Source organism: Brachyhypopomus gauderio, chromosome 16, assembly GCF_052324685.1.
Source record: "Brachyhypopomus gauderio isolate BG-103 chromosome 16, BGAUD_0.2, whole genome shotgun sequence".
Classification (NCBI taxonomy): domain Eukaryota; kingdom Metazoa; phylum Chordata; class Actinopteri; order Gymnotiformes; family Hypopomidae; genus Brachyhypopomus; species Brachyhypopomus gauderio.
This window is the reverse complement of record NC_135226.1, coordinates 21,629,996-21,643,384: the sequence shown is the minus strand read 5'-3', so window position 1 is coordinate 21,643,384 and position 13,389 is coordinate 21,629,996. Positions and strand designations below refer to the sequence as shown.

The 13,389-nt window shown below is 49.1% G+C and overlaps 1 protein-coding gene across 1 annotated transcript in view; it reads left to right on the top strand.

Annotated features, from left to right (window-relative positions):
- The first annotated feature begins 908 nt into the window (after window positions 1-908).
- Window positions 909-13,389, top strand: part of esamb (endothelial cell adhesion molecule b) — a 41,618-nt gene continuing 29,137 nt past the window's right edge. Inside the window, exon 1 of the mRNA XM_076977419.1 lies at window positions 909-1,419. Coding sequence (XP_076833534.1) covers window positions 1,356-1,419 — 64 coding nt within the window. The 5' untranslated portion in view covers window positions 909-1,355. The remainder of the gene's footprint in view (window positions 1,420-13,389) is intronic.

The following is a 13,389-nucleotide window of genomic DNA, read 5'->3' as shown; positions in this document are numbered from 1 at the left end:
AAGTAAATTATTTAAATTCTGGCTCCAGCCATTGCATAGTTACTGTGAATATATATCCATCTTATTAATATAAATGTGAATATGCATTAGGGTTGATACTGTGAGAAACACTCAATCATCTTCTGAAATGTACTTCTGTGAGAGTGCTGTGAGAATGACAAGATGTTTTATAAAACAATCCCAGATGTTAGTGGCACAGACACTGAGCTGAGTGAGCTGCTCCAAACCCTTTACCTCTCACATGTTAACCAACACTATTCTATGAAACAGTGCACTGCATATTATGACACTAAATAATTGTCCCAAATTATATTGCATTAATGCACATCTGCCTGTTACAGATGTCTGTCTGTCTGTCTATTCTACTATAGAATTTATAACACAAAGCCTATTCTAATACTGGAAAAAAGTTTATCAGATTCACGAGTTTGCCTTATTCCTGTTTTTAATCGTTTAACAGTATTTCAAGACAGAAAGTTGTTAGTCTCAAACAGGGGCGATTTTAGGATCTGGTCTTTAGGGGTGCCCAGCCCCCAGTGCTCACAGAGGTACAATACCAAAGTATTGCGCGGGTGCAGAGCAAGTTTTTTGCAAAATATAATATTTAAAAAATGTGTTGAGCCAGGGGGTGCTAAGCAACTTCACGGTGGTGCTCTAGCACCACTAAAAATACCCTAGCCTCGCCCCTGGTCTCAAACAAGCTAACCACGAACCTTACAACAAACCACCTAACCACGCCCCTCAGCTCACCTGGGCCCTAATCGACCAATCCTAATGCCTGAACTTCTGATATACGTTTCTATGGAAACCGTCCAGACGACAGGGTTGACGTATGAGCGGTCAGCGCGCGCTTCCTCCTGCACCCATAAGTCCAACGTCACGCACCGACGCACGCGACCACGCACGCGACCACGCAGAGGTTCTAATTAGTGACCTAGGCTGTAATTACTTTAATTCGATTGTCTAGACGGCCATGCACTTCTCTTACCACGAGAGCGTGTAATTAAACATCTCATTCTTAATTATGTGCAAGAAAAATATTGACTGTTAATAAAAAACTTGATTTTCGGCGCTGCACTTTGGGAATCTGTGAGAGCGCGCGCATCACCTGTGGAGAGAAGGAGGCGTGGCGCGCGAGGAGAAGGGTTGGAGCGCAAGACGTCGGTGCACCAAGACGAAGCGAGTCGCGAGTCCAACACGGTCCATAAGAACATGAACTCAATGAGCGAATTGTCCTCTCCTTAAGGAGTCTGCAGTAATCGTCTCAGGAGGTGCGCGAGGACTGTCCCTCTAGTTCTCCAGCGGTGAAGGACAGAAGTGTCCCCCTGCATGTCTGTGCGCGAGCGTGCGGGGACATGGAGACAGCGGCGTTGTGGAGACTTGTGTCCCTGCTGGGTGTGACTGTGCGGGTGTTCCCAGGTAAGATCGTGGATACTGTCTGGGTGGTGGAGGGTGAATGTAACAGCTCGTTTGGGTGGACACTGCGAGGACACTGGGAGGACACTGCGAGGACACTTTAGTCTTATATCTTTACTTCTAACGGGACTAATAACTGATGCGTTTAACTTCATGTAGGACTAAACTCACTATACAGATAAATAAACTCAGCCCGGTACATGTTCTTGTCAAGAAGAAATATGTCAGTTTAAAAAAAGAGCTGGAGAATGTTTCTGGCAATAGCAATCTCTCTCTCTCTCTCTCTCTCTCTCTCTCTCTCTCTCTCTCTCTCTCTCTCTCTCTCTCATTGAAATAACACAGTCGTGATTAAAGTGTAAAATGATTGCAGTTTTTCTTAGCCTCGGGTACATTTCTTCGATCAGAACTGAAGTTCTCAAAACTACTTATTCAGCTTGTGTACACCATAAAGTAATTTTTCACTCCTCACACACGTTCATGCAAATTATTGTTATTGTAATGTCGTACATTAGTTATGTTGATAAAAATATGTTATACATGTTTTCTGTTGACTTGTCTTACCCCCGTAAAACATGTAGGCATTAGTTAATTGTATCAGTCGTTGCACTCAAAATGTTGAACCAGTTCTCATACTCTGTTATACATCTGTTATACATTTATATTAGACTTTTTTTTGGTAAGTGTGTCCTGAACAGATTAACTGCCCTCCGGGGAATCTCGACTTTCACATGTGAAGGGTGATGTGTGTGTGATGTATGTACAAACGCAGTGTTATTCTTTTCTGTGTCCCAAAAACATGGTAACCAACAGGAAAAGTATTTGTGTGAATCCTGTCTCCTACATGTAATAATGTGACTAGCACAGAGAGGCCATATATCACACAGTGCGACCAGCACATCTTCAGTCATTGTGATCAAATCCTTCATAATGACTACATGGCTAAATATTTTCTCATTCATAAACAGTGACACATTGACTTGCCGTTAATGATGACAGTAACATGTTTATTGGTATAAAAGTTTCCTTCTGAGACGTAGGCGGAAGGTTCTGAGAGAGGTGTGTGTGGTTTGCAGGTGAGCCAGTGTGATACTGCTGTCTGTATGACATCTGAGAAATACACTTACTGTTCTGTACCTGGTAATGATTCTTTGAGAAATGCTCTACAGTCAGAGAAAAATGAAATGAAATGTGTAGTAAGAATTTTAAAAGGGGACAAATTATGCAGAATTGTTAAACCTGTAGGTAACTTCTCTATCTGCAGAGATTCATTCCAGCATATAAAACTGATTAAAATGTCACAATTTTTAACCCATATTGTAATTTATATATGTATATATAATGTGTATAATACTTTTCTTGGCATAGCAAATTAATTAATTTATTTCCAGCTACTTTATGGGCTGGAAAAAGGTGCACTAATCTGTCCAGGTAACTCATTTCTAGAGCCATTGTGTGCACTGTCAAGATTATTCTTTAGCACCGTTGAAATCAAAGGACATTATAATCCCATGAATTGTCCTGCAAGTACAAGGTTCAAACTCACTATAATATCACCCGACAAGATTAAAATAGTGAGTTCACCTTTTCCTCCGTGTTTTGAATATGGAATATTGTCAGATTGGGATACATGGTGGTAGCAGGGGGAGATTCTAAATGATGAATGTGGAGAGTTTTCAGTGTGGTGGGTCTCTATACTGAGTTTTATTAATGTGGAGTATTTTCAGTGTGGTGGGTCTCTATACTGAGTTTTATTAATGTGGAGTGTTTTCAGTGTGGTGGGTCTCTATACTGAGTTTTATTAATGTGGAGAGTTTTCAGTGTGGTGGGTCTCTATACTGAGTTTTATTAATGTGGAGTGTTTTCAGTGTGGTGGGTCTCTATACTGAGTTTTATTAATGTGGAGTGTTTTCAGTGTGGTGGGTCTCTATACTGAGTTTTATTAATGTAGAGTGTTTTCAGTGTGGTGGGTCTCTATACTGAGTTTATGTCTGATCTTCTGGGGTGGAGGTTCTGTGGTCAGCAAGAAGATTCATTTTCGTATTTTGCAAATCCTACCTGAAGATATTTGACTGGATTCACTTAAGAAGGGTGAATTGGTATTGCTGAGGGACAGCAGAATTCTGTATATAATAAGGCACTTCTATAGCAGTATTAGTGTGACGCCGGAGGCGTCGTAACAGAGGCAGCCGGAGACGCAGGTGGAATGAACGGGGGTTTATTCTCCATAATCGAATATTGACAGAAAGCAAGGCAATACGCAGAGACTCTGAATATGTAAACAGGCAGGAGGACTCTGAGACAGCGCTTGACGGTCCAGTAAGGCTCGTAGCGTGAATGTGCAGCACTGGACCGGACAACCTGCGGGCTTAAAAAGAGCAACGTAACAAGAAACAGGTGCATCAGTATTCTGGTGATTGTGATGGTAGGAGTGGCTGCGTGCTCGGGGGTGTTTGCTGGGATCGGCTGCTGACCGGGATGCGCGCCCTCTGGTGGCGACCCGGCCCCCTCACCGTGACAGAGCCCTCCCCCAAGGACCCCTCCCGTCGACTCCCACGCGGTCTTCCCCGTTGCCGCGGAGCTGGCCGGTCTGGATGTGCCCTGTGGAAGTCGGCGATAAGGGAGGGGCTTACCACTTGAGAGGCCGGTATCCAGGAGCGCTCCTCCGGTCCGTATCCGACCCAGTCCACCAGGTACTGTAAGCCACCTCTTCTGCGCCTCGAGTCCAGTAACCTCTCCACGAGGTACGCGGGTCCGTCCGATAACTGCAGCGGCGAGGGCGGCCGTGACGTAGAGGCCTCCTCCAATGCACCTGCTCTGTATGGCTTGAGAGCGGACACATGAAATGCACGTGACACACGTCTGTCTTCGGGCAGACTGATGCGGTATGTAACTGGGTTAAGCCGCCTCAAAATGACGTACGGGCCGGCATATCTCTCCCCCAGTTTACCTCTCCTGCCCAGGCGTCCATCTTCGGTGGAGACCCACACCTTATCCCCTACCTGATAAGATAGGGCCTCTCCCCTCCGACGGTCGGCTTTCTTCTTGAAACGCCGGATCGCCTCCTTCAGCCGCTGATGGGTGTCCTCCCACACCCGCTCGCTCCTCTTACACCACTCCTCGACGATGGGCTGGTCTGAGGACGTGGTGTTCCAAGGATAGAGCGGCGGCTGGCGACTGAGCACGCACTCGAACGGTGTCATCCCCGTGCTGGAATGTGTGAGGGAGTTCTGTGCGTACTCGGCCCAGGGCAGAAGGGCGCACCATGTGTCCGCGTGCTCGCTGCAGTAAGCGCGCAGGAACTTTCCCACCTCCTGGTTCGCGCGTTCCACCTGTCCGTTAGCCTGCGGATGGTAACCAGAGGTTAGGCTCACCGTGATGTTCAGCTTGGACAGGAATTCCCGCCACACACGCGAGGTGAACTGCGGTCCCCTGTCCGACACGATATCCTCAGGCAGACCGAACTGCCGGAATACGTGTCGAAACAGAAGATCCGCAGTCTCCCAAGCAGTGGGCAGGCCCCGCAGGGGAAGGAAGCGAACCATCTTCGAGAACCGGTCTATCACCACCATGATGACCGTGTTCTCCTCGGACGGGGGGAGGTCCGTGACGAAGTCCAAAGCGATGTGCGTCCACGGCTGCTTGGGTGCAGGGAGAGGGAGGAGCTTACCCGCAGGAGGAGTGTGTGGCACCTTGCACCGCGCACACACCGCGCAGGACGCCACCTGCTGCAGTACGTCCCGGTGCAGCCCCGGCCACCAGTAGCGAGCCCCCAACAACTGAGCCGTCTTAGACACCCCTGGGTGCCCCGTCCCCACTGACGTATGAGCCCAGCTGATGAGGGCACTACGGTGCGCGGGGGGAACGTACTTACGGTGCGGCGGGCAACCTGGATGCGGGTTCGCTGCCTTGATCTCCCGATCGATCTGCCACTCCAAAGCTCCCACGACGCACTCAGGCGTAAGCACCGGCTCCTCGCTCGTAGACTCCGTACTGCCAGGAAAGGATCTAGACAGCGCATCCGCACGCTGGTTCTTCTCTCCTGGCCGGTATGTCACCTGGAACTTGAAACGAGAGAAATACAGAGACCACCTGGCTTGACGGGCGTTCATCCGTTTCGTGGTCCTGATGTATTCCAGGTTTTTGTGATCAGTAAGCACGGTGAATGGATGCTTAGCTCCCTCTAGCCAATGTCTCCACTCACCGAACGCCTTACGCATAGCCAACAACTCACGGTCTCCCACCCCGTAGTTGCGCTCGGCGGCGGTGAGCTTCTTAGAGTAAAAAGCTATAGGACGGAGGGAGCTATGCTTTTTCGGCCGTTGTGACAACACCGCGCCTACTCCCACGTTCGACGCGTCCACCTCCAATATAAAGGGACGATTAGGATCCGGTTGGTGCAGAACTGGCGCGTCGACAAACGCTTGCTTCAGCTGGTTGAACGCTCTCGTAGATCTCTCTGTCCAGCGAAGCTTAACTCCTCCCCCTCTCAGCATGTCAGTAAGGGGCTCTGCGATCTGACTATATGCGCGAATGAACCGCCTATAGAAATTCGCGAAGCCCAGAAATCTCTGCAGCTCGCGCCGTGTGTGAGGCTGCGTCCATTTCACGACCGCCTCCACCTTCCTGTGCTGCATGTGCACAGAGCCTGGCCTAATGGTGTAGCCTAGGAAGTTCATCTCGCTGAGATGGAACTCGCACTTCTCGAGCTTGCAATACAACCGATTGCGCAAGAGCGTGCCCAGAACTGCCCGTACATCACGCACATGTTGGTCGTGGGAGGGAGAATAGATCAGAATGTCGTCGATGTAAGCGACAACGCATCTATTCAGATACTCCCTTAAGACCTCATTAATGAACGCCTGGAAGAACGACGGAGCAGACGCCAAGCCATAAGGCAAGACGCGATACTCGTAGTGCCCCGTAGAGGTACTAAACGCCGTCTTCCATTCATCACCCTCACGTACGCGAATAAGGTTGTAGGCGCTGCGTAGATCCAGTTTAGTGAAGACTTTAGCCCTCCTTAACTGCTCCAGTGCCGACGGCACTAAAGGCAGCGGGTAGGCAAAGTTCACTAAGAGGGAATTGAGCCCTCGGTAATCTACGCATGGCCTCAGACCGCCGTCTTTCTTCTTTACGAAGAAGACGCTGGCTGAGGCGGGAGAGGTGGAGGGAGTAATATAGCCCTGAGCGAGAGCCTCGTAGTACCTGCCTTGAGGGTGATGTGACAGTCCCAGGGTCGGTGGGGTGGTAACTGGGTGGCCTTGGCAGCGCTAAACACCTCCGCTAGATCCTGGTACGGAGCGGGAATGACCGGAGTGGTGCTGATGTTAGGGCTCTCTACGTTGGTGGATTGCGCGAACACACGGGAGGGAGACCGAGTGCCTTGGAGAGGCTCTACCCACTTCAGCAGCCTACCCGTGGGCCAGTCGATAACGGGGTTGTGAAGCTTAAACCAAGGGAGACCTAACGTGAGGGGATAACGTGTGGAAGGGAGGACATAAAAACTAATATGTTCACTTCTACCCTGAACGGTTAACGTGACTGGTGCAGTGTGGTGATAAATAAAACCCCCGCCCACAGGCCGCCCGTCCAGTGCTTGCACGCGGCGTGGCTCCTCCAGTCTTCTCAAGGGCACCCCCAGTTCCTCCGCGACGCTCCTCCTCATGAGGTTCCCCGAGGCTCCCGAGTCCACTAGGGCGAAGGTATTAAGAGAGACCACCCCGTAAGAGACCGAAGCATCCCAAGTCAACAAACCTCCCATAACGGACGTACTCACCCTGGGCCGCCCCCTCCTCATCTCCATGGGTTCTGCTGTGGGAGTCTCCTGGGGTGGTGTGGACACGGAAGCCTGCGGGGGTACCGACGCGCGCCACTCCTCTTCTCTCCTGCAACAGCCTATCGTAGGTGATAGCCTGATGCACGACCTGATTAAACCCGAGCTCCTCGGGCCGACAGCTCAACTCTGCTCTCAGGTCAGGCTTCAACCCCGCCAAGAACACGTCGATGAGGGCGGCCTCGTTCCACCCCGTCCTGGCAGCCAGGGTACAGAACTCCAAAGCATGCTCTGCAGCGCTTCGGTTTCCCTGCCGCAACTGCAGCAGGCTCTGGCCGCAGGACCTCCCTCGGCGAGGGTGGTTAAAGACCGCCTTTAACTCGCTGACGAAGTCCTCGTAATTTCGCAAGCAGAGAGCCTCACTCGAGAGCTGCACCGCTCCCCAGTCCAGAGCCCGGCCCTTCAGGCGGGATACGAGGGTCGCGACTTTCTGAGCGTCCCCGAGAGACGGCAAGCTCGCAAAGTACAGTTTGCACTGCAATAGGAACCCCTCGCATCCCTCGGGGATCGAGCTGACATGGTCGATGCAGGCACCTGTACAGACAACGTCTGCATGCATGTCGTCAGACCTGTCATCAGCGCGCGGAGCTCCTGGAGCTCTTGTTGTTGTCTCCCCAGCAGGAGACCCTGGTGAGCTAGGACCTCCAGTGGAGAAGCCCCCACGTCTCCGGCAGCTTCAGGCTGCACATTCTGTGACGCCGGAGGCGTCGTAACAGAGGCAGCCGGAGACGCAGGTGGAATGAACGGGGGTTTATTCTCCATAATAGAATATTGACAGAAAGCAAGGCAATACGCAGAGACTCTGAATATGTAAACAGGCAGGAGGACTCTGAGACAGCGCTTGACGGTCCAGTAAGGCTCGTAGTGTGAATGTGCAGCACTGGACCGGACAACCTGCGGACTTAAAAAGAGCAACGTAACAAGAAACAGGTGCATCAGTATTCTGGTGATTGTGATGGTAGGAGTGGCTGCGTGCTCGGGGGTGTTTGCTGGGATCGGCTGCTGACCGGGATGCGCGCCCTCTGGTGGCGACCCGGCCCCCTCACCATGACAATTAGGTTTATTTAAATATACCTGTGGAAGAGATTGATTTTAGAATTGGACTTTAGATGACTGTCATCCTTTGGAAATATTGTTTGAATGTGTGTTTGCTTGGAACGGATGACAGCAAACTGACTTGTGAACAGGAGGCATAGAATCAAAATCTGTATGGTGTACATACACTCACCAGCCACTTTATTAGGTACACCTTGCTAGTACCTGGTTGGACCCACTTTTGCCTTCAGAACTGCCTTAATCCTTCGTGGCACAGATTCAGAGAGTCTGGTCCCAAGCCTCTTTTAAAGTCAAACCAGGGTGATTCATGGCAGCATACTGTCTTTACTTCTGACAGAAATGAAGTGATATGAATTACAAATGCACCGTATCAACCATCCATTATCTGAACCGCTTAATCCCGCTAGTCAGGGTCACGGGGGGGCCGGAGCCAATCCTAGCATCTCCAGGCGAAGGCAGGGTACACCATGGGCAGGTCGCCAGTCCACCGCATAGCCAACACACACGCACACACACACTCACACCTACGGGCAATTTAGAGTGATCAATCAACCTAACACGCATGTCTTTGGACTGTGGGAGGAAACCAGAGTACCCGGAGGAAACCCACGCAGGCACAGGGAGAACATGCAAACTCCACACAGAGCAGCCCAGAATGAGAATCGAACCCAGACCGCCTTGCTGTGAGGCGACAGCGCTAACCACCACACCACCATGCCACCCACTGCACCGTATCAGTAACGTATAAATGCTGTTGAATCCAAATACGTCTGTCTTCACCGGTGACACATCACTCTGACTCTGACACTGTGGATTTGCCCCAATTAAGATGAGGCAATCAGAAAAGAACCCTGTCAGTGCCCAGACTGAAATGGTGAAATCCTTCATGGTGTTTCGCTGTTGCTTAGGGAAGACACAGATTGTCATCACGTTTCAAGTTTTCTGAATCCCTTCTTGGTTTGTTTCTGTTTGTACGCGTTTATTCGGAGTATTACGTGTGCCAGGTGGCTTGTGCTTGGTGCTTTGCAGTGGTGTCTGGGGTGGATTTTGTTGCCACTACAGTGCTATGTACATACATGTGTAGATTGTGTAGATTACAAACGTGGATCCAAAATCAACTAGAATAGCTGTCAGAAAGCAGGTGTGCTGACTTATTCAGCCAGAGTACACCAACCCAGAGACTGACCCCAGTTTAACCTCCAGAGTACATCACCCCAGAGACTGACCCCAGTTTAACCTCCAGAGTACACCACCCCAGAGACTGACCCCAGTTTAACCTCCAGAGTACACCACCCCAGAGACTGACCCCAGTATAACCTCCAGAGTACACCACCCCAGAGACTGACCCCAGTATAACCTCCAGAGTACACCACCCCAGAGACTGACCCCAGTTTAACCTCCAGAGTACACCACCCCAGAGACTGACCCCAGTTTAACCTCCAGAGTACACCACCCCAGAGACTGACCCCAGTTTAACCTCCAGAGTACACCACCCCAGAGACTGACCCCAGTTTAACCTCCAGAGTACACCACCCCAGAGACTGACCCCAGTTTAACCTCCAGAGTACACCACCCCAGAGACTGACCCCAGTTTAACCTCCAGAGTACACCACCCCAGAGACTGACCCCAGTATAACCTCCACACACACTGCTCCGTCAGGTCAAACTCAGGTCTTTAGTAGCACCTGGTTCTACAGCAGACATGACCATGTCCTGCATGAATGTTATCCGAATACATTAAGTAAAATATATTTATACAGCACTTTATACAGCACATGGTGGCACACCCACTTTTACACATCACTTTGGAAGCAGGTTTCTAATGAGGAAGCAAGTGGCAATAATAGCAAAGAAACCTTGGAGGTCTCGGGACGAGCCATCCGGCAGACCAGTGAACACTACACTACATTATGTATACTGGACGTCCTGATACTATGCAACATCATAAATGTTAATGCAAGCTTTCTGCTTCTGCTGTGCATCTCGGGTGGATGAGCCGTTTGGGTTCGTGTTGGAGCAGGTGGAGGTGTTCGACTCCATCAGGGTCACCCTGGTGTGGTTGAAGCAGGTGTGAGACTGTGTCATGAATGTAAATGAACTGGTGAATGAACATGTAAGGACATGCGCACAGACATCCAGATACACGATCACTGACACTGAGGACAGACAGAAGGGATTTATTCAGAGGGAGGAGTCATCAAGGTACAGGTGAGACTTATGAAACCTAATAGCAGAGGAGCAAGACACACCTGAATGAGGGGGCGTGGCTACACTAGAGGGACAGAATGAAGAAAAAAAGGCACATGGCAGACAGTTGAACTGGAACACTAGGTTGGTGTGTGTTTGCTCTGATTTTGGGCAAATGTTTATTACCTGTTGACAGTGCCCTCCGACACCAAACCCAAACAACACACGTGCTTTAAATACTGCTACAGAATGCCATGGTTTTAGTCTTACGAAGGTCTCTTTAAAGCAGACAGAATATACACATTTTCCTCCTTGCAAAAGTTATTTCTCTTGTTCATATTTGGGTCAGACTGGATAACCGTGAGGCTGAACTAACAATTTCAATTTATTCCCTGACATGGGATTGCCGAAATCCTCCATGTTATTAATCATCCCTTCCTCATATCTGAGTGAGTGAACATTTAACAACATGTACATTCTCATCGCCCCTCAGCAAACATGTGGATAGAGCATTCTCAGTGTCTCATGCATGTTATATATAAAATCATTAAATTATAATCATTTTGTTATAATGTTATTAGAATTAGGCTATTTTAAGGTTGTTTTCACCACTGAAATTTAAACAGGCCTGTAATCATAGAGTTGAGGCTCTAAGTTCTTTTCTGCCTCCCTACAGATGTGTGAATCGTTGTCTGTTCATGGGTTTGTATTTATTTGATGCTGTTGCAAAGATTTAGCTTGAACCACATTGCCTGCATAAGGCAGGTTGTGTGCAACTCAGAAATTGAAATCCAGATAGTCTTATAAAGTGTGTTTAATATCTACACAAACAATCCACAGAATACAGCTAATTTTGAGGATAATTGGATTCGATGAACCTTCTTGTTTACATCGATTTGTGTAGTTTAAGCACTAGTGTTCCACTGGGTAGACAGGGAGGAACAGATGAGACTGTGAGTGTCTGTGAACTGATCAGGGATCAGTTCTCCTCACAAACGAAGGCCAGTGCTCCACTGCTTGCAACAATTATGTCTGCTCCCGACACAGCACAGAAAATTACACACCAGCTGAAAAAAGAAAACATGTTTCAGTTCATTAAGACTGCAGCAGTTTCACCGCTGAAATCAATGTGTTGATTATCTGTTGTATTGGTGATTTGTGTTTCCAGCTGAATCACTGGCTGTGATGATTTGTTTTTACTTAAGCGTGCATTTCACCACAAAATAACTTGCAGAACTGTGCAAAACATGATATGGCTACATATTCAGAACAGTATAAAATAAAAATAAATGTTTTTATTGCTTGCACTTTAAAATAATTATTTCCGGTAAAGTCTTTAAATATGTTTTATGTTCATGTACAGCAGATAAAAGGCTCAGGTTACATTGGCCAGTGACTTGTGTTCAGCTCTGCATATGATAATTACACCATTACAGGAGAGGTGCACTTAGATGCTTCAGATGAATGGCATGAACGTGTTGGACCTGTAAAAGCAGATAGTGACCATAGTTTTCACTGTAGTTGTATAAAAATTCTACTAGTAACTATTCAGTGAACTTGAAGTGCCACATTTACTAAAATACTCAGTTCCTCGAATGCTGACTCATACGATTTAATAATTCTAAAATTTTAAGTGATTACAGGGCGTTAAATGCCATGGCCAGACCTGACTCCATGCGGAGGCAATGATAGAGGTCGTCTCCTCTAATGAGTGAGAGGAAGCCAAGGCTCATCTTCCACACCAGTAGTCCTACGTACGTGCACATGTACACGCCACCTGCACAGGTGTTGTGTGTGTGTTGTGTGTGTGTTGTGTGTGTGTGTTGCTGTGTGTGTAGGCCTGAACCTTCTCATCTCTCTGCACCCTGCTGGGAGGAATGCTGTAGTCAAGGTTAAAGACCCCACGTAGAGCTCGTCTGCGTGCACGTACATGGCTTTGTTATAGCTCGAATCCTGTGCCCTCATCGTTTGATCCGTTACACAAATAGCGGTGTAGTTGGCATGGATGCGTTTGCAACCTTTTTTTTTTTTTTTAGAAGTATGGGAGTTGGAGAAGTGTAGATACCCCCTGCCGGGAGCCCGTCACGGATGAGCGGGTCAGAAGGTTCGGTGGTGTCATGTTCGTGAGGCGTGGGTGAGGGCAGTGATGATGTACAGCAGGCGAGAGCAGGAGGAGAGACCACGATAATGAGACTCGCATGAAGACGCCTGGGGGGGGGGGGGGGTCACATCTCCTTACAGTCAACCAGGGGGGGCCGCGTTTGTGAATCAGACGCTGTAGTGGTCCAGCTCTCCCTGTCCTCGACCACCAGACAGTCTGAGATTTGGACTTGTTCCGCTTGCACACACTCTGATTTTATTCCTTACAAACGCCTCGTCTGTGCGCAGCCAGAGTCTACAGCCCACCTGTTAGGTCTTCCAGGTCTTCATCAGTGCTCAGTCTGTTGACCACAGGGCTGCTGTTGGTTGCCCATATTCAAGCCAGCAGTCACATGGCCACATGTAAAGCTCCAATAGTGCTTGGTCCACCCCCCCCAGCCATGTCTGCGCTACTGCCTTGTGTTCACAACACATGCTGCCCAGCTTGTATCAGGTGTACACCTGTGAAACACACCTGTAAGGTGCAAAACACACCTGTAATACCTACTGTAGCGGTTGCCGAGATGGGATGGGGCTTGTACATTTTGTCAGTCCTCTGTGAGAAAACACTCCCTGGGTTTGATTCGGCAGCGTCCAGATGGAAGCTCAGACGTATCGGCCCTGGTCGCCTGAGGCTAATCGGGCCTTAAGGAGGCCGTGCTGCAGGGCAGGAGGGGCGGAGGGGGCAGGTGGGGCAGGTGGGGACCTCCACAGAGAGGCTTTCATACCCACTAGATTAAACTCCTATCCGCCTTAAC